Genomic DNA, 26,215 nt, shown 5'->3' on the forward strand with positions numbered 1-26,215 from the left:
CCATCTGATAGTCACATGAAGGCATGCTGAAAAAGGTGCCCACTATCTTGTCTACTTGAGTCTAAATTCTTCTATTTTTTTTCCCCAAATAGTCATATTAAAGAAGTTGGGGTTAGTGCTAAGGTGGTTAGGGTCACGATTAAGGTAGTTAGGGTTGGTAAATGTTAGGGTAAGTCTTAAAGTTAGGGTTAGGGATGGGCTTCAAGATGGTTACGGTTGGTCTAAAGGTTGAGGTAGTTAGGGTTAGGGTTAGGTCTAAGGACTAGATTTAAGGTTTTTAAGGTTTGGATAAGTGTGAGGGTGGGTCTAAGAAAAGACAAGGGTTTGGGTCAAGTTGTTTAGGGTCAGGATTAAGGTAGTTGGGGTTTTGATAAGTTTTAGGGTAGGTCTTAAGGTCAGGGTTAAGGTGGTTGAGGTTAAGGTGACAGTCTAAGGGAAAACTGGTTAGGTAAGGTGGCTAGGACAAGGGTCAAGGTGTTTAGGGTTAGAGTTAAGGTGGGTAGGGTTAGGGTAAAGGTGGTAAGGGTTTCATGTAAGGGTTAGGATTGGGTGATGGTTTACCTCCATGCAGGCCATTAGACGTATTACAGTTTCAAAGGACTTCACCAGTTGCTTACTTTGAAACCAAACAGTGCTCTGTTGAAAACACCAGTGGCCAATATCACTGAGACTACACCAATGTTTTCACACAGCCATTATTTTGACACCAAGAGACTTAACCACATCTGCATACAGTCAATACTGTTGATGTACTTTGAAGACCTTAGATGGACTGACCGTAAAGTTAAAATGTCCTTACACAATTCATACAAGATGTTGAGGTAGGAACTCCAGAGGTTCACCTTGATCTTTAGCTGGGCATGGACTCAGGATGGACCTTCAAATGGGTCAGAAATACTTGGTCTATAAATTGATAGCAGGACAGTAAAAATGAGCACTGGATGGGGCCCTTGTGAATTTTGAGCAAATATTTCAGGCTCTTCAGAATTCCATCCAGCCTAACCCATTGTAGGCCTCAGTGAATTATTGGACAGTTAAACATGACAAAGGACAGCTTATCATGATCAGCCCAATTTTAACCCTTTCAGACTTCACAAGGTTGTGCTATTTTGGGGTATCTGTCTATGGCTGTAGGGTGGTTCTTTATGGAGAGATTATGGTTAGTGTCGAGCATATTGCAGTTGAGGTACATACTGTGACATTACATTCAGTCAGGTCTCCACCAATGCCAAAACCTTACTAGTATGCTACCTTTCAACAAACTGCTGTTGACTATAATTTCAACAACATGGGGCTGAACTTATCATGGGAAAAAAAAAATAAATAAAAGATTGTGTTTTGGATCCAATTTCCAGACACACCATAGATAAGAAAGCTTATCAAAGCCTTGGTCAAGGGGGTTTTCCAAATAATGGCTTATCAAGTAAAGCATCTCTAACTAAGAATTTAGGAACCTACGTTGAATAGAAACCATTTGTTAAGACATATGTTAACCATGCTGGACATTTAAAACACTGGTTTCCTGCAAATACTTAGTATAAAAACACATATCCCTTTAATTTGCTTAGAAAAAGGCTGACTGGTGGATTAGTGAGGTATTGCAAGCAGCTGACAACTTTTTACAACCATGCATACAAAGCAGAACATACAGGTCACATGAATGAGGTGGGAAAACATTAGGAAGAGATTTCCTGACAAAGAGCCATACACAAAACTTCAAGTGAAGCATTAATTTCTGGTATCATTTACCCTACATGGGGAGGTTCTGTTTATTAGAATTAGGTTAAAGGCCCCATGAGGAGTTTAATCTTAACATTGTTTTGCTTTTATATATTTGCTTGTTAATCTTTCACAAATTAAAATGAGATTATGAGATTTTGCCAAGAGAACACACATCCATTGAAGGTAAAGAGGACGAAAGTCCTTTGACACTCTGACAGCTGGAAAAGCCTCAGCAGAGGGAAGTGAGCTGACCAAGTGAGAAGCAAGATCTGTCCTTTAATTTGAGGAAAACAATTTACGATGTTGTCAAAACACTTCAGATTCTGGCCACAGGTGTCAGTGCAATCAACGCCAAATATGGTTCAGAACTTTTAAGAACAAAACTTATGAGGTAAAGATCACCACCTCATTGAATTAAATAAGCCTGTTCTGTCTGACTTTTCAACCACTGAGACCTTTATTAAACACTTAATTATCAAAAGTTTGGCTTTAAAGTCAAAATGCAAACTAACAGAGTTTTTTGACCCTTCAATTTTGTACAGTTTACTGTTCAGGTAAGAGTAGTGGTCAAAGAAATGAAGATATACATTTAACTTAATGTAGACTTTATCAATTAAGCCAACCTGACCATAAGCTCCATGAAAGCCTGATACTAATGGGAGCTAATGACTCTGACCAGCAGATAAACTTGTTAAACCTTGGCTCAGTTAATTCAGTCAAAATATCGGAGGAAAAAAGTTACAACAAGAACTATAATGTGTCGACTGTTCATACTCCAAGCCCCATGCTAAGTAGCACAAGGCTAATCTGTGAAAATGCCCCGTCTGTTTGGTTATTTGTGAAAATCAACCATATATTTTGTTTCATTGCTCGAGGCTCCTCTTCTAATTGAACACCACCGACTCGAACAATGCGGGGTTGTTTTCTCACCATGGTGCTGAAAGTGTCAAGTTGAAAAATGTGCTGCTAAGCATCTCTTTGTTGTGTTTCGCATGCTTGACGGTGCACACCCTGCAATTTGCATTTTATAATTACTTTTGTTCTGTAACATTAGAAAGGAGCTAGAATAGCAGCTAGTCATTTGTATAATGGGATGAGCCATAGACCCTCATATACAATAGGGGAACTCTTAACAGTGTTTTAAAGGTTAAATAGACGCTAAGTATGTGTTTTCTCAGATTACTGAATTTACTAAGCAGATTGTAATACCACACCATGGAAGCGTTGTTTAAAGGACATATACACTTGTTACAAATTTTAATAAAAGTATGAATAAACATTTGATAACTTTATCAACTATAGACCTCTGTAGGGTTGTCATTTGGATCAATATGACATACCTATGAGCCCTGTTCTTCATGTCTTTGTCTTGCCGGTGCATTATTTCTGTACATTACATCATCACTTCATTAACATGATTTTCTTTTTCTTTTCTTTTTTTATTTTTTTAAATTGTATTATTTTTTTTAATTTTACACAGTGTTTCCACGAGTTTGAGAAATTGGCTTGTTTGCCTTCAGATCCACAGAAAGACAAGAAGATAGTTCCGTTTCACTATGCTCCCACTCAAAGGTAGATCTGGACCAGTTCAGCCCTTCATAATGTAAATAATATACCATAGTGCCCTCCTTCTTTTAACATCACAACACATTGCATTTTTGAAAGATTTCACTCAGGATTTCAACAGTTCGCGTGCTCTCCAGAAAGCCATATGAAAACTGACCCATAGATTACAGTTGCTCTGTGAGCTGCAGTTTATCAAGGAAGAAAAGTACTTGACATTTCCTTTGTAACCCACCTACTGACACATAAGCCAGTCCCCGGTCTTTCTCTGCTTGGTGCCAAGATTTCTCAGAAAATGTGAAAACCACATATAAAGAAGACATTGTGTAACTTATTCTAAAAAGACTGTATGTTCATCATTTCAACAGTCATTTTACGTCTGGAGTAGAATAAAACAGCAATGAAAGCGCCATCACAACAGCTGTCTCTGAAAAACCACCATTCACATCTAAACTACAGAATCTAACCTGGACTCATAGTGTGTTGACAATTGACACATTTTAACCAAAACTACGACTTTCCTCATGACCTGACCAGGAATCCCTGATTCCTCAATGGTTTCTTTCAAACCAGGTTAGTCTCACATTGAAAAGATTTCCTCCTGCTTTGCTTGTGCCCATTGTATTGGCATGAATTCAAACAAGGCAATGGTTTTTAAAATCTATTTATCCGGCATCTTGGCAGGCTGTTCGTGCTGCCAGACGGAAGCTGCTTAAAGGTGGATTTGTAGCTTATCTCTGTTGGAGTAAAGGAGTAGAGCTAACACTTTAACCATGTTAACCTCAGAGTCTGATGGTCTACTGACCGATGGACTGCCCCCTAATATTAGGAATAAATAATCTGAGTAGCCCCGTTTTTAGCCAACATTTATTTGCTGATAGATCCTAAGTTCTGAATTTAAAGCCAGCGACACACACACACACCCACACACACCCACACACACACACACACACACACACACACACACACACACACACACACACACACACACACACACACACACACACACACACACACACACACACACACAAAGGAGAAAAGGGACAGGTTTCATAAGACACACACAAAGGTTGTGTAGTGTTAGAACAAGAAAAGAGGTTCACAAATCTGTGAGAGACTGTGAAAGCTCATTGTTCAACAACTTCAGAATAATGTTCTTTACAGTCAAATTTCCAAAAAAAAGAAAGAAAGAAAGAAAGAAAGAAAGAAAGAAAGAAAGAAAGAAAGATTGGATAAATCATCTATGGTATATGATATCATTTAAAAATTCAAGGCCCATTTATACGACAACATTTCACACGAAAACACAAAAAGGCAACGCAAAATAAATAAAATAAAAAATTGCCTTTACACGGAAATGCTCAAGGACTGTAAATGCTGTAGTTTGCATGCCAGGCTTGTAGTTGGTGGTATAACCTAAGAGACCCACCCCATATGACCACAACCATTCCTCCACAGACCTAAAGAAGTCTAGCCAGCTTCTAAAAATCAAAACAGAGGAAGGGGAAAAAAGAAACAGAAAACAAAGGACGCTGAACGTCCAAGCTTTAGTCTGATCAGACAATAAAGTAGAGTTTATGCAATTTAAGTTGCCACGATGAAAGTGTAATGTGCAAAGCAAAACGTGATGTCAGTATTTCTACTGAAAACTCCGGCTTCCTGTTTACACAGCAATGGTGCCCATAGTGTTTCAGAAATAGTCCACTTTAGAGGCTGTTTTTTAGAAGATTTCAATTTTAGGTCAGCTGAAACGCTGTTCTGTGTAAACAGGAGGTAGAAACATGCTTCTTAGAACAAAGGGACAAATCAAAACTGAATAGATGTGATCTTAAGGCCCTCAGGCACCATGGCATCAAAAACTGAAATAATCTCTGTAGTGGGAGTCCACGCATGGGCTCAACATCACTTCCAAAAAAAAAACAGGTGTTTTTGGGGGCTTAGAGCTTTTGCTGATGGGTTGGTCAAACACACAGAAGGCCAGTCAAGAAAACAAGATCATTTCTTTCATTTATTGGTGTAAAGTCACTTGTGCAGTCAAATCTCCAATGATGTAAGATCACCTGGTAAAGTCTATTGTTTTGAAAGAAAAAGTAAACCAATGAAACAAAGAGGTATTAATGGTTATGTAACCTTCACCTCCTTTTTGTGTTCATAAGATACAGAGATTGTTTGAACAGTTGGGCCTCAAATTTAGAGTGTGTGCCTGTTTTATGTAACAATAACAGTAAATTTGGTCATTATTGGGTCAGGACTTGTGTTAAACATCCTGAAAAATAAAATCTTATCTTCTCAGCTGACTGTGGGTAAGACGGCAAACAGCAGGACGCCTCTAAATATCCTAAACGTCTTTTCTGTGCACTTTGAGTTTTGAGCAGACAGAAAAATGAATCTCTCTCTCCTCATAACTCAAAGGAAGAGCACAGTCAAGGCTCAGAGGCCTGTGTCAGTTGTTTCCACCCGAGGACGATGTCATTGAGTGTTAAAACATGCTTGAGAAAATGATCCTGCTAATTTGACCAAAGTTAAATCTGCAGAAAACCATTTCAGACTCCATAATTTGCCGCTGAATCACATGCCTCATAGAGTGTAAATGGAGCATTTCTTTGTCATCGCCATGCTCGTCTGTCAGATTTCCATGATTACCATGGTTGTCCCCTTCCTCCCTGTCCTCCCTCTCTCCTCCGCCTCCTGCTCTTTTCTTCCCTCTTCCTCCCGTCCCACCCTCTCTCAGCTTCTCCTCCGCTTCCTTCTCCCGCTCCTTCTCCTCCCGCTCCTCCTCCTGCTGCTGCTTTTTCCTCTCTTCCTGCCTGCTGCTGAGGCTTCCGCAGACTAACCTGACTCTCGGGGTGCAGGGACCACCAGCTGTGTGTGAGGAACCAATCCCATGAAGCCAACACACACACGTACACACACACACACACACACACACACACACACACACATACACACTCACACATTTACGCCTGCATGCATATGGATGCACATGCTCGCATATGCCCACACAAAAACGCCTGTGCTCAAAGGAAACATCCAGTTCCTCTCGGCCTCACTTAGATGACAGTTTGGACTTTGTCCTCAGAGACTGATCTGAAAAAAAGATCTGAAAAAGGCCACTTTAGAGACAGAAAGAGAAACAGTGTTTAAGTTTAATGATAGACCCAGAAAAATGTTGATGTTAGCTAATGCTGCAATTACACCGAGCTGGAAATTCAGCGTCATATTTTGATGCCCCGCAGTTGGATACACCACATCTTGTTTTCTGGTGTGACAAATATACCAGTATTTAATGCAGAGAGGGCAATTTAACCTCAAGATGGCACTTTACAAGCTCCAGCTTTATCCTGGACATGCACTGCCACCATCTTCCCCTTGACACGACATGAAGCAGCTGAAATTTCTCCTTAACTCATCGTGTTTTGCTGCTTAGAGCTTTCAGGGACACAGACCAAGCTGCTGATGTCACTATCAAACAGCATTTTTACCTCATTAAGTCATAATTATGTATCTAAATGAGGTAAAGAATTATGTATTAAACCTTGTAGAGTTTTATTTATTTATTATTTTTTTTAATTGAAAGACTCCTCAGTCAGAGTCTTAGTAAACTGGTCACTAAGACCACTTAACTTTTAACATCACCTCAAGCTGAATGAAAACACTGTATATGTGTCTTAAAGGACTGTAGCCTGCACAAAGTGAAAACCGAAGGTTCTGCACAGCTGCGCTAAAGACTTCGCAGAATGCAACTTAAGCAAAATACAGGAGCACAATTCAAACAAACTGTCCCTATCAATGCTGCACTTTTTAAAATCTGCATCACAAAAATATGCAATGTTAGTGTTAAATCATCAACATCTTAAAAGGAATCAACGAGCTTGATGCATAAAAGAAAACATCAGATATTGGCACTGTGAAACATTTTAGACATTCAGAAATTCAAATGAAAGCCGGAGGCTCTCCTGTAAAGTAACTTTTTAAGAAGAGACTTGAACAAGAGCGGGGAATTAGCTGACCGTATTTCATCCCAAGGCTTTTGGGCCAAAAACACTTTGTCTCCCATTGTTTTCAGCTGAGTATCCAGAACAGAGGATCTTTGCCCCAGTATCCCAGGATAGCTGAGGCAGGGACGGTTGAGTCCTTCAAAAGTAATCAGTAAAATCTTAAGATCAGTTCAAAAACTAATGACAGCAAATGTAATGATGCCAAAACAGGTGTGATATGCTCACGTTTCTTATTCCTGGTTAAAAGCCTGACAGCTGAGTTCTGCAATTATTGAAGTCTATGGAGGGATTTTTGGTTCAGACAGGTAAAAGGCTGTTGCAGTAATCCTGTCATGTTGATATCAAAGCAAAGAGAACCATCGTTGTGTCATTAAAAATGAAAAAAAAATGACAATAGTATCTTTGGAATATATTTTTCCTGGGAGGTGCTGCTCAAAGTTCAAGTTATCACTATACCAGGCTCCTTAAGACAGTCAGACGGTTTCTGATTTTATGGTAACTGTTTATTGTATCGACTGTTACCTGTCCATGACACACACACAGAAAGAGAAAAGTCATGGTTGATTAACAGTCTGTGAGCCAACTCAAAATCAGGTCTATATGTAGGTATAACTGAAACACAAAAAAGAAAGTGGGGTTTTTAAAAAACGCTGCCTCAGTGGACATTTTAACCAAAAAAATAAAAAAAATAAAAAATGGAAAAATGGAAAAAAAAAAGCTGTTTTCATGTGAACTTCAGGCCAAAAACAGAGAAAAAAAGCAAAAATGTTTTCAAAAACATCCACATGTTTGAACAGAGCATCATTTCTATGTATCCTGAAACAGAGAGAAAAAAAAAAGATTAAAAGTCAGGCCACTCATCTGATCAGGGTCATGACTTTTGAACACCAGGCCTTCTGGGTAAAACTCAATTATCTCAGATGGACCTTAGACCACTGAGCCTGACCAAAGCAGCCCTCAGAGTCACTGCTTTGGCCCTTTTTCTAAATAAGTTATATAAATGTTGTTTCTTAACTCTCACTGAAACAATCCACTAGTATCCACTTCGCAGCATGGGTAAAAGTAGTGAAGACATTCTTCTTGTATGTGCATTAAGTAACCGCATACTCTTAAAATTCTTAAGCAGCTCAGAAAACCAAACTAAGACACAGTGTGTGCCTTGGAGTTGCTCTATAGGAGAACATGTTGGTCCAATTATTGTATGATTAACACTTTCTTATTGAAACAGACACATTACAACTTTAAAACTTTGATTTTATTCTATCGCTGTAGATTATCTTTAAAGATATAAATCTATTTTAAAAAAAAGGTTAAAAAAAAAACTCCATGGGTTTTGACATACTTGATATTATTTGTACATTTAAAAAAAACAACAATCAAAACCATTTCTACACTCATTTTCAAAATGTGTTTTTAACTACTTTTAAGCTTTATTGCTAAGGTAGCTGCTCCTTTTTTTTTTTATCTCGTCAGAGAGAAAGTGACAAGTATTGGAGCTTTTATCACGAAAACACAAAGACAGAATTTTCACCCCCTAGGAGCCTTCAGAGAAAAATAAAAAATAAAATATAAAAATCTGAGAGTTTAGGTAATGGGTTCATAGGAATTCAGTTTCAAATACAACATGCAACATAACACTTGTTTCTCAAAGTATCTGGGCATTAAAAGGTCTTTAAACCTCTCATTATTATTATTATTATTATTATTATTATTATTATTATTATTATTATTATTATTATTATTATTATTATCTTTTTTATATATAAAGTTACAGACATGTCCATTCCTGTGGACCAAATGAGTCTGAGCATTCAACGTAAAACAGTATGAATGTGGGATGCAGTCATACTGGTTCATGTAAAAATGAATGAAACTCTAAGGTGTTTTTTTTTCCTCATAATTTTTTGAACAGTTATTCCTTCTTAAAAAATGTTTTAAAAAATATTTCCACACATTTTAACTTTGTATATTTTATAGTTAACAAGCTTTTTTTTAATGCTCTGATGCATGTCTGTTACTTTTTGAAAATTATCCGGTATTTGATAAAAATAATAATAATGTTTTTTTTTTTTTTTTTTTTATGTATTTATGTTTGTTTGTTTGCTCATTATGTCCTAAGAAAAAAAACAAACACTTTACACGGATTGATATGGTATTCCACTATAGAGGCCATTGCATTAAGGAGAGTATAAAGCCATGTCCACACGTAGCCGGGTATTTGGGAGACTGCACATATTTTTATACATCTAGGTCTGTCATCCACACAAAAACCTCGCCTTACGTCACTAAAAACAATGTTTTTTAAAAACTCTGGAGATTTTGGAAAACTCTGGTTTCATGGTTTTATGTAGACGCCGGTGACACTGGTTTCACGTCTGGAAAACACTGCCCATCTTGGGTTTGGCATGCCTGGAGCCGCACTAATCGACAAATTTGCACGCTGCGTGTGGACAGAAGCATTTTTAAAAATGAACAAGGGGGGGTGCTCGTTTTTGAAAATACCTGGCTATGCGTGGACATGGCCTAAGTGGGATCATGTTTTCTGTGTTTACAAAATTACCACAATTGCCACGCATTGGTCGTATATTTTATCCCCTCTCTATCCTACTTTGTATTGTTGATGTCTGATTACGGAAGACATGTATCAGCTTTAATGTGACGTAAATTTCAAGCAAAAAACAGAGAAGGATCAGAAACAGGCATTCTGATGGTCACACAGACAACACTGCCCTCATGCGTTTCGGAGGAGTATTGCAGAGCGACACTGAAACATTTACCCAGAGGTAGTGCTCATGACTGCATCGACCATTAAAGGGTAGGGTCAACACAGATATTTAAATCAGGGTTTACAGTTTAACACAAGCATCAGACACCTGGTCCCCGTCAGAGCCAATCAGACTCAAGCACCTGATGATAGATGAGCAGACCCTGTGTTTCTGAAAGGAAATGAGCTGGACGTTTTTTTGTTTTCCTGTTTTTCAGTAGGGTCTGAAATCATCCTTAATCTTCCTCTTTGGCAAAAATTTCCCTCTCAGTGGGGATCCTTCCTGTAATGTGGTCAGACACCCAGAATAACAATCTGAGCCTGTCAGAAACAAAAACAAGAACTTTTAGAGGACACATTTTAACTCTGCATCCATTAGCTATTTTGTCCTCAAAATGAGCAAAACTACATCCAAGGTAAATCACCCTTTAACACCAGGACGACGATCAGAAGGCAGGTCATGCACCGTGCACATCACAGACTGCACTGCACCAAATGTGGATGAGAGCTCCGAGGAGCCCACAGACTAAGCAAACCCTCAGAGCAGCTAATCATTTACTGCCAGTCGGGGGCCAAAGACGCAGAGTAAACTGAGGATTACAGCGCAGCCGTGCCCCATCCCATCTGCATCACAGCTCCACATCTGTTCCTCCTCCATCCAAGCTAAACGGAGCTCATTCATTCGCCCTCACAGGTGAGATGTTGGAGAATCTCATCTCTAATTCAATGTTCTTCTTTTAATTAAGTTTATTCCTTATTCATATTTACCTGCCAGGGATGTTTTCCATAAATCATCTTCTTCCTCATCTTACTCCTGGATTAATGCACCAATAAAACTCATTGGGAATAAGATTAAAGCAATAGAAAGAAATAAAAAGAACTGTCCTCGTGATATACAGTTTCATTAAGCATTATTCATCCATACGACTCAGGCTGTGTAAATAATTGCATGGACTAAATGCACCTTTTTCCTTCCCATGTCTGCTCTCAGGATTAGATTTACGACCCCTTCCTTCACTCTCCTCACACTGGGCTGGCCTTTCCTCTGAGCTACACAGCCCCACTCAGCCGTACAGCTGCGGCTGATTGTTGAGTGTCATAAAAACTCTGTAATCCAATGACCCTAAGCAGCCGCCATCAATCCAGCACGCCACCAGCAGGCAGCCATGATGGCAGCGTGTCCCCTGAGTGCGCTCAGAGTGGCCCAGCGTTCCCCCACAGCTCTGAGCTATGTGGCTGTTACTGGTGCAAACACTGCCATGCCATTTAATTTTACAGGAGGGGAAATCAATATCTATGAAAAGCCTGTTTGAAAGCAGCTTAGAGTAGCAGCAGGTGCTCTGTCAGAGGGACATGTGGGGAAAGAAATATCTGCCGACATTTTACACGTCTGGTGGAGGTGTAGCAGTCAGCAGTGTTAGTATGACACAGAGATATCAATGCAGATGTATGGGATCGAGTGTAGTTAGCAAAGAGGATCCCTCCTGGGTGACTGGTCAAATGTTAAAGGCTTTGTAAAGATCTGATGAGTGGTCTTGAAATAATCTTACATTTGCACCAAAATATTTTTCTTTCATAGACTGTAAAATATGACCAGTCACCACTGCATCACCCATCTGTTCCTGATGCAGAGTAATGAAGCCAGTTGTTGGCGTTGGCCATATCAGATATGATGTGGACTTTAAGCGTCCTTTCTAACAGCTATAGAGTGCCCGTAAGTCGGTGCAGCTGAGCTGTGTCTCTGATTGGACAAACTCTTGATCCAAACATCTTCTAAACTGATGAGTTAGGGAAAAAAAAATACCCCGTACAGTGTGTGCCAATTGCAAAATTAGCATTTCAGACCTAACCTGTTTTGGAAACAGGCTGTATATATGCTCTTTTATTTATTTATTTATTTATTTATTTATTTATTTATTTATTACAATGCTTTAAAAGTCTGTTCTTTATTTTCTATTTGTTTATCTATCTATCTATCTATCTATCTATCTATCTATCTATCTATCTATCTATCTATCTATCTATCTATCTATCTATCTATCTATCTATCTATCTATCTATTTTTTTAATTTATTTGTGTGTATGTGGTTTTCAGTATTTTTGCAGCCAGCCTTGAGCAGATTCTTAAAGAACTGCAACTTTTAGCATTTTTACATAGGCTTCAGTTTTCTGAACTGGATTTAACCTCTTGGTATTTCCTAGAGGCTGAAACAGCGGCAACAGATCAATTAAGTTTCCATTCAAGACAATCTGTCGACTTACACTGGATCTATTCTGTTGCAGTCTGTTTGCTTGGCTGGTCCATCATGCTGCAGGTAACACGCAGTCATCTTATTTTTGTCAGACACAGAGCTGCGACGTATAAATTTAGCATAGGGAAGATAAATAGGACAGGAAGTTGTGACCAGAAACTACCTAAAAACACTCAGTGACTTTCAAAATAAAACAAACCGTATCAAAATCAGTTCATATTTCGTTTGACTACGATGATAAATGGACATAATGAGCAGAGTTAGACCAGGAGTCAACAGGTTTGAAGTTTAACAGCTCAACATGAATGAAGAGAGACTCATTAATGGAGTAGGAAGAGCAGGAATTCCTCGGTCTGTGTCTCCAGCTGTCTGTCAGTCATACAGCTTGTTGGACTGAACACACACAGCTGGAGTGAGTTGACGAATGTAGTCAAGACACACGAACAGAGTTGGACTGGTGTAATTGTGGCGTAAAGGCTGCACCTGATGGGTTTCTGGTCTGGCTTCGCTGCCAGGACTGCCAGACAGTTTGAGTCTTGCTACCAAGGAGTTCTTGTACTTCCCACTACTTGATGATCCTCTCCTCATTCATGCTGGGCTGTAAAACCTCAAACCTGTTGACTCTGGTCCTGGCTTGTAAATTTGGTTTGATGTTATAGTCAAGCTCGGTACATCTGTATTTATCTGTTTTTGACACAATTTTTTTTTTTTCAAGTCATTGGCCGTTTTTATGAGGTTTCCACCACAACTTCCTGTCTGAAACTGTTTTTCATCCTGCAAAAATAGGATTATTGCGTACTTGCTGCAACCTGCCGGAGCAGAGATGCAGCAGAACCACAATGGAGTGGATCCAGTATATTTGATACATTGATTTGGATGAAAACTTAACTGATCCCTAGCTGTGTAGGAGCAGAGCAAAACCAGACACACATCTGGTGTATTAGAGCTGTAAAGATTATGCCCCAGTTTCTGTGGTCAGGTCAGATTTAGTTGGGAGTACACAAATCTGTTTGCTGCACGTCGACCAAAAGTTCCTCTGATGACACTACACTGGCCAACAAAGTTTGAGGAAAGCTTGAAGAAAAGGAGCACTCTTGATATTTTTTATGTAGAATTGTTAAGACAGAGGAGCAGAAGCTAAACAGGAGAGTGACCGAGCACAGGCTAAAGCATGGGTCACCTTACCTGGACAATAAACTAAGCCACAAACTGAGTGTATAAAGTTTGATTCTTGTCACATTTTATTCAGTAGCGCTATGCTACTGTATACCACTACATTACCTTGTCACTTAGGGAAAAGTTGTCTTGAACAAAGAAAAGTAGGTGTTAAAAAGATCTGCTCTCCATTCATTTGCGTCAAAAAAAGCGCAGCCTCAGCTAACCATGTTTGTACGTCTGTGGATGATGGTGCTCATGGGAAACAGAGTCTTTATCCTGGAAAAACATCACCAACTCCATTAAAAAGTGTCACTGCAACTGGCACCAAATGGACAGAGTCAATTTAGACTCCCAGAAATAGAACTTTATTTAGGATTTTTAAAATGATTTGTTAGAGCTGACCTCCAAGCATGTCTGAATAAGCAAGGAGAGATTTTAACTCCCTCCCAAAGACCTCACACACAAATCAAAATCTTTGTTTCAATCTAAGTTTATTAGTACAAGAGACAATTGGCCACAGTGCTGCCTTCTACTATCAGATCTTCCGAGCGCTGTTTTTTTAATCACTATAAAGCCTTTTAGCAGCGAGCGCACGCTCTCAGCGGCGTCGGCTGTCTGAGCAGACTGTTCCATCTCCAGCTGCTGGTGTCGTTTCACACGGCGTCTGCAGATGCCACAGCAGCTCAGGAGGAAAGAGGAGAGAATGTGAAGAAGCAGCAGTTTAATTGGGCATGCAGCAACACAGAATTCCAGTCTGAGATACAATGTGCATCAATAAGAGATGAAGCTCTGAGGGCCTGTAACACCCAGCGTGCTCACTCAGATTGTATTTATGCACATGTGCAGGAGCCTGGCAGGTTTGTGTTTGTGCATGGAGTTTTATTTCTTAACAGTTCAGTATGATGAAGATTCACCTGGTGGGTTCTGAGAGGGTGTTTGGGTGAGTCTCTCCCTTTAAAGCCCATGATTTGATCATTAATGCTATAAATTATTACTTCCTAATGATGCAAACCCCGATTTTAACCATCAGCTACAAACTCTGTCCAATGTTTCTAATTCTGAACTGCTAAAATGTGGCATCTTGTCCACTGGCTCAAGGCTTCAGGATTACGATAGACATCTGATTGACGTGCAGATCATGTCTATGTTGCATCTGTCATCCGAGACCAATTTGTCTGCACTGCATTCAGATTAGGTCCAACACCCCACTTGGACGTCGATATGCAGTTCAACATTGGTACGTCAGCTTTTTGGACATCAAGTGGACGTCTATTGAGTGAGTCAGTCAGTCCACTGTCAAAGAGATGCTCAAAGGACGCCCTTTCAGTTTTGGATGCCTAGTCTAATTTTAGTCTCCTAAAGGTGCAGATTGTTACTCCGGACAACAGTTATTTTCTGAACAACTTAATACATACTACATGTGAAAGTAGTGTGTAGTAGTCACTACATACTGCCCACTGCTTTTCCATGTGATGTGTAGTATGACTGTTCTGTTGGGTTTGTTTTGTAGTAAACTACTCTGGTTAGTTTCAGAAAATGGAGCTACAGCTGATGGATTTTATTTATTATAAATGTACAACACAAACTTTGGGTAGATCTTGGCATTTTAGTTATTTTGTTAATCATATCATAGCAGAATAATCACATTTGAATTTTAATCTTACATCAAAAGTTATATCGTGACTGAAAATAAATCTGGAAGCAGGGATGGGTACCTTTCGCATTTGAAATGATATGGTACCGGTACCTGGCAATCGGTACCAGTACTCAATGGTACCAATTTTTGGTACTTTTTTGTGTTAATGCGGTAAATAACATCTATTTGTTGATTTTCCATGCTGGGCATGAACGCAGCATTTCGAGGTTAGATATCTAAGAATAAATCTGTTAAATTGTAATATATATATATATATATATATATATATATATATATATATATATATATATATATATATATATATATATATATATATATTACAATTTAACAGATTTATTCTTAAATATCTAACCTCGAAATGCTGCGTTCATGCCCAGCATGGAAAATCGCCAACTCTTCCACCCCCTCACAGTCACAAGGATGTATTTAGGTACCTAAACATGGTACCTTTTGACTCTACAGGAATTGATACCTGGTACTCCTGACATAATTTGATCTGTACCTACAAAAAGTACCTAATTTGGTACCCATCTCTATCTGGAAGGGATTTTTATCTTTATGGCTGTTGGAAAAACCACGTTTAAACAATCCACGTACGGTTTTAAAAAAGTGAATCAGTGGTTTATATGGGCTTCAATGAATTTGTAGAAGTAAAGACCTCTTTTATAGATTTACTTGTGTGTCTTTCGTACCACTTCACTTCTATCTCACAGACTGTCTCACATTAGTGTTGCTGTATTGTAGCTATAATGCTGACTCATTCCAGTAGATGGCGGTAGTCACCAAAACCTGCCACGGGCATAGACAAACAGTTTTAGCGCTCTGCATTATGGGAAATAGTATGCCAGGTAGCCTGGTCCGTTCCATACTGAGAAATTTTCCTGGATCAGTGGGACATCCAGGGATTTTTGACATACTGCAGATTTTGCAAGTTTTTGCATACTACCTACTATGTACTGAATTTCAGCTGAAATAGTAGTCACTGCTAGCGTAGTTGGCGGTTTGGAAAACAGCCAACATTTTTTGTCTGACGTCTACTGAACGTCCATTCATGGTGTCCGCAGTACCTCCCCACTACGCAAACAGATGTTCAAAGGATGTCCTTTCATCGTCATTTTTTAACGTATTATTTTGAACATTAGTTTTGAATAAAAGTAATATTTTGTTTGTTTGTATGTTTACATTTCCTGTTTCAGTTCCAAAATCATGATTCGATATCCTTTACCAGTTAATTTTCTCGTAGCTTCATTTGTCTCAGCAGCAGGATTGACGTGTAAATGTTTAACGCCTTTGTTTGTTTTTACTGTTACCATCTGCTGCTGACAAAGTAAAATGAAGCTACAGGAAAATGAACCGGAATAGTATGACGTCTTCTGAAACTGGACCACAGTCATGGGCAGAAACCAGAAGGAGGATATAAACATGAAGAATGTCTAAAATGGCTGGAGTGGCAGCAGCATTTATAATACCTTAGTTGTTAGGGACTTGGCTGTGGAACTGGAGGGTTGCTGGTTTGAGGCCTGCATGGACAAAGATAGTTTTTATTATTTGGGTAGCTCTCATACGGGGTTCTGTGGTCGTCATGAATGACCGTTAAGTAGACGTCGGAAAAAGACAAAATCTGGAGGAACAGTCTGCACCTTCAGGAGACCAAAGTTAGACATACAAAAATAACATTGAAAGGATGTCCTTTGAACGTCTCCTTGCTCAGTGGGCCTTCTGCTGTTGTCTCTAGATGCTTTCCCAAAATAATTCTTGGTCGCATGAAACATTACAGAGCTTTAAATTTAAATTGATCTGGCCCAGTAAACAACAAAATGTAGGCACTTTGAAGAGACACCTTTACCCCAGTTTCTAGGTTACAGTCATCACCGTTCATCTCACATCTTCCAGATGAAGGCACCAAGTGAGAGAAATCCATCACGTTCTGTTCTCAGCATCATTTAGACCCAAGAATATGAAAAACAAAAGCCCATCTTTAAAAATAACTCAATTCTTCTCCAACTCCTGCCCATCAACAGCTAAAGCTTTCTCTTAGCGTAGCAGTTTCCCTTCACTGGCTCACACAGCGGGTGGTGTGGACACATTTAATCATTCAATTATGCAAGAATCTTTGCATTAATTACACATTCATATGATTCATATTCAGTCAGCCTCTACACAGAGAAATTATCTGGCATGGTGTCCAGATGTTCGGCTACACTATGATAATCACAGAAAGCAGAAAAAAACCCTCTGTACCCGGCATTATTTAAATGAAAGTCTGTAGAAGTGCAGCTGCCTGCTCAAGTTAAGTTAAAACGAGAAGCTGAAACACACACCAGCGGCTCTGACACTCTGGAGATTTAGTTTCCCGAAGTCTCTCACATTGTTTCTCCTCTGTGTGCTGAAAAGCTGGCTTCAATACATGCGGTGCTCTTTTTAACATGTTAGAACTACAGTTTAATAAATGGCTTAAAATGCATTTTTAATGAAGACAGAATGGGAAAACAGACTGTGGCCACATGAGGAGCAGCAGGTAGCATGGTGCATTGAATCTGGCATTTTGAATTGGAAGACTTTTGGGAGTATCACATGAGAAGAGAGATGGCACCACTTGCTATTTTGATTTATGTCACAGACTGGCAGGTTGATTAGAATGAGGATGATGTATGGTTAGCGTGACAGAGTCTTATCACACCCTGTCAGAGTCTTCTTTCTTACAACAGCCTGTTTACCATACATTATCTGGCTATTACCCAGCTACTAACTTAAGTTATTAACATGCTTGCTCAAACCATAAATCACAGATTATTTATCTAATCCTTTATGGTCAACCATACCAAGTCTGCCAGAGCATTTCTTTTCATCTTGAAATGGTGTAGGGTCATTTTACATGAAACTTCTGATGTAAATCAATACAAGCCCTATATCCCAACCTTCAATAAAATGCACAGGCTTATTCCCACACTAAGTACATAAATTGCTCAAGAAGTGCAATAAACCATAATAAAATGAAAATTTTACACGTTTTTCTACATATAGAAATTTCATGGCTGTACCTCTCAGAAAGGTAAAAGTAAGAAATGTGATGGTGATGCAAAAGACCACGGTCTGGACTGCAATCTTTTTAGTGATTGTAATTTATACTGGATTTCTGCAAACACATTAGAGGAAGGACTCCCGAAGCCCTCTGAGACATGTTAGAAATGCAATATGATTGTTTTAAATCCTGAGATTTTATACACAAAAAGAACGATCAATCTATCTAATCTTGTTTCAAATCTACCACCATTCAAAACTTAAAGGCCCGGTTTCACAGACAAGACTTAAGCCAAGTCCAAGACTAAAATGCAGTTTGAGCTGGCCTAACGTTAAGTCACTTTCACAGATTAATCTTAAAATAGCCATAGATTGTGTCTGTTCTGGATTTAACAAAGCCAAATGCAAGAGGGTGGATTAGAGCTACTCCAGGACTAAATTGAAGTTTATATTAATCCTGCAAAGAGGCAGGTTTAACTTCAGCTTGGTGCCCTTAGTTCCCTTAGTTTGTGAAAGGGAGCACACAAATGGTTTGAGAGCATGGAGTATTTGGAATATCAGTTTGATGAAATGATTTTCCGAGACCGCTTTCGTATGTACGAAGAAGACGTATTGGATATAATCACTTTGCTTAAGCCTACACTTTCCTCCATGTCTCAGAAAGGAAGGCCTGTACCCAGTTTTCTCCAAATTCCTAACCCTTACCCTAACCCTAACTCGCTGCCCTCAATTCTATTCCAGGTTTTTATAATCACTGTTAGACTAATGGGCTGTGCTCCCACTTAGGCTAATGAGAACTGACACAAGTATTGTCACTGAAGCTTACTCCAGGAGTCCATAGTCTGGGACTAACTAAAACAAATGTAAGCTACGCTCATGCAAGATACTCAAATAACCCAGCTAGTTTGACTTGGGCCTACTCCTGGCTTAATATAAGCCTTGTTTGTGAAACCAGGCCAGTATGCCAATCCTATCGCCAGGGCTACGAGGGGCTACGAAGGGTCAGAATTATGTGAACATATAGTTTAAGGGGAAAAAATAGTCTTACTTAGCAAAATGTCAAAACTATGAACACTGCAGATATAGACCCCACCACTCATGGTTCAAATTTCTCTATAGAGATTGCTAAGCTAAAGTTTCCCTCATCTGCTTCACTGCCATCGCTAGGATTGCTGAACAGGATCTGGTATGATAAGATCTATCTTTTTAGCCTGCTGAGTTAGCATGTCAACTGGAGCTGACAGTTTAACTACTTTGTTTACCAATACGATGCTAACAGAAGCTTAATGTGCCAGAACTCTTTTTAACAGCTTGATTTGAATAGATCGGTTTGTCTCTGACGTTAATGTTAGTGTAAGTTGCTAACCCTTATCAAGGGGTTTTAACCAATCAAAATCAAGCGTCTTACACTGCTCATGATCAGTAAGAAGCTGGGTTAAAAATTATATTGAATTAGGTTAATGACCTCATTACCCAAGTTAATGATGGAGCAACAAAACAGCAACAAGACCAACACCACAGACAACCTTTAACTTGTCGTTCACTCGTTGAATCATTGTTGTTTTTCTCTTTAAATATCTACCAAGATGGCCCCATTAACTACAATCCCTTTTAATGTAATGTTGTTCATCAATGTGACATTAGCTTTATGTTCCAGTTCAAACCACTGCGTCGAGTAATGCCAGTAATTCCTTCTGTCGCTAGAATTAGCTAATGTACAGAGGATTCAACTACTCAGAGTTCAGCATCTAAATCAGTTTGGGAATAAGACCTTGTAAAAAAAGAATAATTCTAGACAATTTTTGAGTGTGTTGGAGAAGATTTTTTTTTTTTTTTTAGGTTAAGGAGGAACTAGTTCCAAAAGTTTTTCTGTAAAAAAACAAAACCTGTTGTCATCCTAGTCCGTCAAAGAGCCACTTACGGAGACCCAAAGCTTTGAAAATCACCCCATAGTTCCTCTGGCTCTCTGTTTTATTGATGAAGTCTATGTGGGGAATGAGAAGACAAAAATCCATTCCAACTAATGGTTGGAGGTATGATGAAGGGGAACAAACATTTGACTCATCCAGGACACAGGCTAAAACCAAAATCAATTTAGAGTCTTGTATTTAACTTCTTCATAAATGTACCGTCTGTAGAAATGGGGTAGGTTCTAGACTGAAACACTCACAGTGACGGTGGCCTTAAAGGACAAAAGTCTACTTTGATACATGAGTAGTAAAAATCCTCAATTTGTCCTGTTCTTACCTTCTGAAACACCCTTTGTTCAAAAAGAAACCTTACTCTATCCAGCAAGCCACTCATTAAGTATAAAAAAAGGTTTATTCTATGATACAGTTTGCCCACCATTGACTTCCAGTCCTTTTTTTTGTTCATGATGCAGTTCTCTTACAATTCCCTCCTGATGAGGAGTTTCTGCGTACACATTGTTGGTGCTTGCCCAGACTTGAAAAGAGTGAAAAAATAGAGCCAAATGGGGCCCTCTACTGTAAAAAAAAAAAAAAAAAAAAAGTTTAATTTCATAAATTGAAATCTTGCATCATCTGTATGACTACGGATTGTCATAAATCCTTACATCCCAAATGTTAACAGAAAGAAAAACTAGATTCAGATGATACCAGTGTGCAACAGCTCTGACCTGGTCTGAAATCCACATGGGATGACCCTGATAATTCCCACACCAAGACATTCAAAATGGAAAGATATTGAGGGGAAGCACATTTAGATGCCTTGAATCAAGCCACTGGAATAAAATCTGAACTCAGAGCCTGACATCAGGTTTTCTCAGTGTTAGAGCTCTTGTTACATGAGTCACTTTTGTTTGTTGACTTTCTACACTCTTCTTTTTCTTGTTGCACTCTCCAAGAGAAGTAAAATCCATGAGTACAGAGACAGAAATGGAAAACTTTGAGGAAGAAAAATAAGGCAGAGAAGAAAGGGAACACGTGTGAGGCTGAGCGAACATGTTTTCTAAGTCGTTGGTGAAGAGGAAATTATCTTAAAGATGTCATAGTTGAAATTACAGCCATTGATTTTCCTGATTGGAGGAAGAAATTACTGTTCTGCCACCATTTTACTCCAACGTCTGCATGCGTTGCTGCCTTCGAATGAAGAACAGCACAATGTCAGAGGAATTACACAGACATTAGATTACGCTCCAACCATAGTGACTGCATCAGAAGGCTGCATAGTAATTACTTTTAGCTACAGTCACTACATACCCACAATACACTTTCACTTATCTTGGGTGTGTTTTTCCATATTCTTCTTATGTATCTATAGTTCTAGCAGCTAGATTTAGCATGTTGTCTTGATTTAAGAGAAAAAAAAAGTATCTTAAATACCAAGTACTCTAACCAAAGTGTGACGAGAAGCTGGAAGATGACTTCAGCTTCTGATTAAGTCTCTCATCAGTTTGGTGGGTTTATCTTTACTGTGGTATTAATTCTGTGTATGGATACTCACAAACTACTCATTTAAGGTTTACTCTAATAAATTATCAGTATTAATAAATAAATGGGAAATAAAAGCCCTCCCCTTCAGCTGTGAATAAAATGTGCAAAACTGCAGCAACAAAAACCTTTTTAAACACCTAAACACCTGTATTTTTTCTATAATTGAATTTAGCATTAAAAATTTACTAAACATAAATACTTACAATTGGTGTTTTATTTTGATTTATTTAAAAAAAAATCATTTCATATTTATAATTTTTCATTTGTATTTCAACTAAAAGTTAGTTAACTGTTAATTACCTTTTTTTAATAGATTTCTTTTTTTTTTCTTTAATTTAAAGGCTACCAAAGGTTATTTACATTAAAGCTGTTAAATGAACAGTACTTGATATGTGAGTTGTATTCAACATGTATTTTTTAATTATCATTTGTACTAATTAGTTAATTGTATTGAGTAATGCAGTTGTAATTGAATTGATTGTATCAAATCACAAACGCGTGGTATCCCCCAGAACCTGGAGCACTAAACCTAGACTAGTCATACCTGAACAAGGTTACCTCAAAGAGATCAGTTTTAAAAGTGAGTTTAATATTTTGTACATTTTTATCTGAAATTTAGATGGAAAAAAAAAAACTTAAAAAGCAACTTGGAGCTGGACCTAATATAATCTAGTGAAATTTTCTTGATTTTTTTTATAACCTTATAAAAAGACTGTACCATTCACAAAATATCAACTTTTCAGATCTGAACTAGATCAACTGAGAGCCTACAGACCTTTTGAAAAGTTTAAGTATTGTGGTTTTGATCAAGAAGCTGGTCCAACATGGTCCTGAAGTGAAAAAAACATCAACTGTGAAATGGCCCCTCTGGGGTTTTAAATGTCCAGGTCAGCCTAAAATAAATAACTCAACTCACGAATAGAAAGAAGGGCAAAAGAGAGAATCATACACTCGGGGCTGTTTAAAATAAAATTTCAGATATTTTGAGACTTTTTTTATGACTGAGTGGAAAAACTGTTTGGTTTTTTTTCATGTGCAGCCAGAACCCATACAGAACCCCAGGTGACTATTTTAAAGGTGTACACGATTTAGCTTATAGAGTTGGGTTAAAGACGGCATGGTTACATTACACCATGAAATGAAACAAAGTGATTGGATCTGGAGCTTATTTAGGGATAGTTAAGCTACCTAGCATAAGAACCAAATCAAAACAGATCTTGTTCAGGCTGGACTCTATCAGGCAACAGTGTGAGAGATCCAAGTTACAACACACCTACAGGTGTTTAAGAGAAGTTTTTCATGATTCTTATTTAGAATCCTGAGATCATCGACTGGAAAATTGCAGTAGCACTTAGTGAAATCAACAACAGAAGCAAAGATAAAAACAGAAAACACAGCTGAAGACCAACAAATCAACAAAAGCCAAATGAGAAAATGAATGAAAAGTTTTACAAACGGGAAGAAATAATTTAAACTGGGATATTAAGAAGTTAAAAGAACAAATGTGTGATTTTTTATGAGATAAGACCTCTAAATGATATCTGCCTCACAGCATCAGGATAAATATTTGGCTGAAAGACAGTGCACTACAGATATGATGAGAAGCCTTGAGGAAGCTAAGCTAACAGCTAAGACACTTTCAGAAAACAGCTAACTGCCCGTAGAGAAACCCTGGTGTATAACACTTGGTCAAGTTTAAAGCATGAAGCCGGAGCAGTACTCAGGCCTGGACTGAAATCCACTGAATCCTCCACAGTGTGCACCAGCAGGTCCTGCATGAGCACCGATGGTCACAGCCCCACTCTGAAGCTCTCTGACACAACACGGAGTAATTCCACAGTCACACTCTGACACACAGCCCATGGTCCTTCACCTCCCTCCATCCAACATCTTTCCCCGGCTCCCATCCAGCACTCCATCCGTTCCCAGCTGCCGCTCTGCACAGTCCACTCTCTCCCCCGTGGCAGCTCTGAGGGGGGTTGGTGGGTGGTGAGGAGGGAGGGAGGGAGGGCTTCAAAACAAAAGTTGCCCACAGGGAGAACAGGCTTGTTTTCTTGCCCAAAACATTTGGACTGAGGAAGTGGTGTGAAGCCCGTTCTGATCTGTGTCTGTTTCTCTCTGTGTCCCCCGTGCAGAGGTCCTTCTGCAGCGCCATGGTGGACGAGCTGCGGGTTTCTCTGAAGTGCCAGCGCCGCCTCAAACACAAACCCCAGCCGGCCGTCATGGTGAAAACGGAGGAGGTCATCAACATGCACACCTTCAACGACCGCAGACTGCCAGGGAAAGAGACCATGGCGTAAAATGGGAATCTCAATCACTTTTTCACCCTCTCTCCTCCAGTGAGGAGTTCTGCAGAGACACTGGGGAAAGGGGTGGGGGTAAATGGTAAGGGGGGTGTAACATTAGACAGTCGGGTTATTTTGAGCGTAGAGAAAAGGTGCTTGGGCGTATATATTGACGAAATGTCAGTCTTGTTTCTTTATAAATAGCTAGGGATAAGAGATTCAACAATATTTCCTGTGGAAATAACTTGAACCTGGGTGAAATTTAAGCAAGTTACCTCATTACTCTTACCACCTTGGCAACATGGCAAACTACAGGAGCCAGGATTTTTAAAAACCCAGGAGACAGAGAGGAAGAGGGGGGAGAGTCTGAATATAAATTTTAAAAAGGGGACAGTTTGTCCTTTTAATAAAGAAAGGAGATTGGACCTAACGTGTCGAGCTGCTGCTCAGTCAGCCTTTCACCGCACAGCTCAAACAGAGGCTGGTGGAGCAGCATCGAGAGCATCTTAGAGATGAGAGTGGATTTAAAATAAAAACAGAGTGAGGATGGGAGGGAAGTTTGGGAAAGTTTGGGAAAGTTTGGGAAAGGATTGTTGTTGTTGTCAAAGCTGTGAATAGGAGGACGGCACCGGCTCTGGACTAAATTTAACCCAGAATCCTGAAGACTACGACGACGGCGGCAAGCTCGGCTGCCCCCAAAATGTATAGAGAGGCATCGCTTAGCCACATATGATATTGATCAACATCATAAATTGATATACTGTATATCATCCATCAGGCAATAAGTGAAATCATTTATTTGTGTTTCAGAGTACTAACACTTTTAGTCTTTAATGTAGGGGGGAGGGGCTTTAGAGGCACATTATAGGGGACATATAAGCAGGAGCAGGGTTATTTAGTGAACTGTTGATGTCCATGAAGTCATTTAAAGAGGATCTACGGTGGTACACACCCTTAATGTGAACAAGGAGGAACCTTGGAGTCACCAAGTCTAAATTCACAGCAATCACACGACACACAAACTCTATTTATTCAAAGTATTTATTGTTTTATTTATGAGACTCTTTATTTATATCTGCAGACTGGACTCTCACTACTGCCGTAAAAAGCACCTCACTTCACTACAGCTCATTACGAGCACACACACACCCACACACACTCACACACATACACAAACACAAACACAAACACACACACACACGGTTTCTTTCTGTTTGCTCACTGTCAGGTCTCCAGTTTCATTTTGTACCTCTGTGGCTTTTTTTCTTTTCCTTCTTTCTGTGTCGGCAAAGCTCCACATTTACTTGTGCAAATGCAATTTCTATGAAAACGTGTTTTTGTACGAAGAGAATCAAAAATTTTGTAATGATTTTTATCAACACAAAAACGCACCATGAGGAGTGTCATCCATGGCAGACGGGTGGTTCTCCAGGCTGGGAATTCAGGAGGCTTCACAACACACACACACACACACACAGACATAAACACACACACACACACACTCACACCCAGGGGCGCAGGGTGCACCCATCCTCCATGGAGCAGTTTCACCGTTCTTCTCGTAGTGCGGAGCAGCATCAGTGACATAACGTTGTTTTGGAGAGGAAGACAAAAGAAACTATTTTTATCATGTAAAGGAATCATATTTAAAGAAAGATATTTTTACTTCACATGAAAGAAGAGCGATGACAAAACTGGCTGAAGTGAATACGAAGTGACACACACACACACATACACACACACACACGCACACACACACACACACACACACAGGGAATAAGACTGCTGATGATGCTTATCATTCTACACCCCCGACTACTGATAGACTGCTAGAATCCAGTGCTGAGCAATCGTGTGTAAATGGTTTTAAAAGGAAAAAGCTGTATTTAAAAAAAAAATTAATAAAGAACACTTAACTAATTTTGAACTTGTTGTGAAAACAAAAATGGAGTGCACACAGTTTACCCTTTCAAGTTGATGCACAAGTTTAAAGAAAATAAAAAATGATTCACAAAGCTGGACTCACCTGCCTCTTTATTCCACTGCACCATGAACAAATGAAGCACAGCAACACTTCTGACTTTAACTCAGACCTGTTGGTCCATGTCGTCATAGAAAAGAACACAAGAGACAAAAAAAGTATAGTTACAACAGGAACAAAAATATAAAGGATACATAACTGAGGGTAAGATGACTAAAAATATCATTTAAACACTGGTCTGGTGAACTTGGGAAGTGGTGGGGTCCAATAAGAGGGGGATCCTGATGTCTTTCTTTATGACAGAGAAACCATGTTGTTTACTGAAAGGAAACAGTGTTTTAAAATTTATCTCCAAGTGA

At 39.1% G+C, this 26,215-nt stretch overlaps 1 protein-coding gene across 2 annotated transcripts in view; it reads left to right on the forward strand.

The window, feature by feature from the left end:
- Positions 1 to 25,869, forward strand: part of grik2 (glutamate receptor, ionotropic, kainate 2) — a 425,745-nt gene extending 399,876 nt beyond the window's left edge. For both annotated transcript variants that reach the window (XM_074682842.1, XM_074682843.1), the window contains one exon: positions 23,726 to 25,869. In XM_074682842.1, coding sequence (XP_074538943.1) covers positions 23,726 to 23,979 — 254 coding nt within the window. In that variant the 3' untranslated portion in view covers positions 23,980 to 25,869. The remainder of the gene's footprint in view (positions 1 to 23,725) is intronic.
- The last annotated feature ends 346 nt before the right edge of the window (positions 25,870 to 26,215 follow it).

The sequence above is a fragment of the Halichoeres trimaculatus genome, unplaced genomic scaffold (genome assembly GCF_033239565.1).
Source record: "Halichoeres trimaculatus isolate MK-OKI-2021-1 unplaced genomic scaffold, fHalTri1.1 fHalTri1_scaffold_12, whole genome shotgun sequence".
Taxonomy (NCBI): Eukaryota; Metazoa; Chordata; class Actinopteri; order Labriformes; family Labridae; genus Halichoeres; species Halichoeres trimaculatus.